The sequence below is a fragment of the Myotis davidii genome, unplaced genomic scaffold (assembly GCF_000327345.1).
Source record: "Myotis davidii unplaced genomic scaffold, ASM32734v1 scaffold326, whole genome shotgun sequence".
NCBI lineage: Eukaryota > Metazoa > Chordata > Mammalia > Chiroptera > Vespertilionidae > Myotis > Myotis davidii.
Genome location: NW_006296626.1, coordinates 262,007 through 262,935, shown reverse-complemented (window position 1 = coordinate 262,935; position 929 = coordinate 262,007). Strand labels below are relative to the sequence as shown.

The 929-nt window shown below is 39.3% G+C and overlaps 1 protein-coding gene across 1 annotated transcript in view; it reads right to left on the bottom strand.

Moving 5' to 3' along the window:
• BRSK1 (BR serine/threonine kinase 1) overlaps positions 1-929 on the bottom strand; it is a 32,619-nt gene that overhangs the window by 20,492 nt on the left and 11,198 nt on the right. Inside the window, exon 10 of the mRNA XM_015569462.1 lies at positions 516-532. Coding sequence (XP_015424948.1) covers positions 516-532 — 17 coding nt within the window. The remainder of the gene's footprint in view (positions 1-515; positions 533-929) is intronic.

The window sequence follows — 929 nt, the reverse complement described above, 5'->3', positions numbered from 1 at the left end:
GGATAAAACATCGGCCTGCGGGCTGAAGGGTCCGGGTTTCAATTCCGGTCAAAGGCACATGCCAGGATAGCGGGCTCAGTCCCCAGTAGGGGGCGTGCAGGAGGCAGCCAATCAATGATTCTCTCAGCATTGATGTTTCTCTCTCTCTCTCTTCCTCTCTGAAATCAATACAATATATTAGTTTTTTTAAAAAGTAAAGAAAATTAATATTTGCATTAAGTTATTTTATTGTTTTATTCAGTTACCCCTAGCTTCTATACATGTTCGCTCTGGCTCAGATTAAACTGATAAAATTAAAGTGAGACATACCAGTTTATCAGTTTTCCAGGCTTGGTCAGTATTTTCCTGGTTTTAGCCCTAAAAGTTTTATATCCCAGAAATCCCCTTAGTCACACACAAAGCAGGACAGATAGTTATCCTATACTTAATTTTGGCCTTCAGGGGACCAGACAGAGTTCTGCCAGGCTCCATCTATGCCCTGTCAGAAAGTCCAGTCTCCCTAATAAACTACCTACAAACGCATAAGTGACCTCTGTAGCAGGAAGATGAACTATGAAATCAGTATAATGCAGTGAAGAGTTTCAAACATAGTTTAACAGATCTGGCCCAACAGCTTGGCACCATAATTTACCAGCTGTATGACTTTAACTTTTCTCAACTTCTGTTTTCTCATAAGTTTCAAACAGAAAAAGGTTAACAACAACATCTACCTCAGAGAGCTGCTGTAAAGACTAAGACAATATAAGTTAGCGCCTTACACAAAGCCTGGTTGCCACAAAGCATTCAATAAAAGTTCTCAATCTGTGAAGAATGCACCCTTAGGAAAGAACATTTCCTGTTATAACAAGTCACTAAATCTGCTTCATCTGAGTTTAGTTCATCACATATATTTACTGAATGCTAGGCAATGTTCTAAGTGCTAAGAAAAC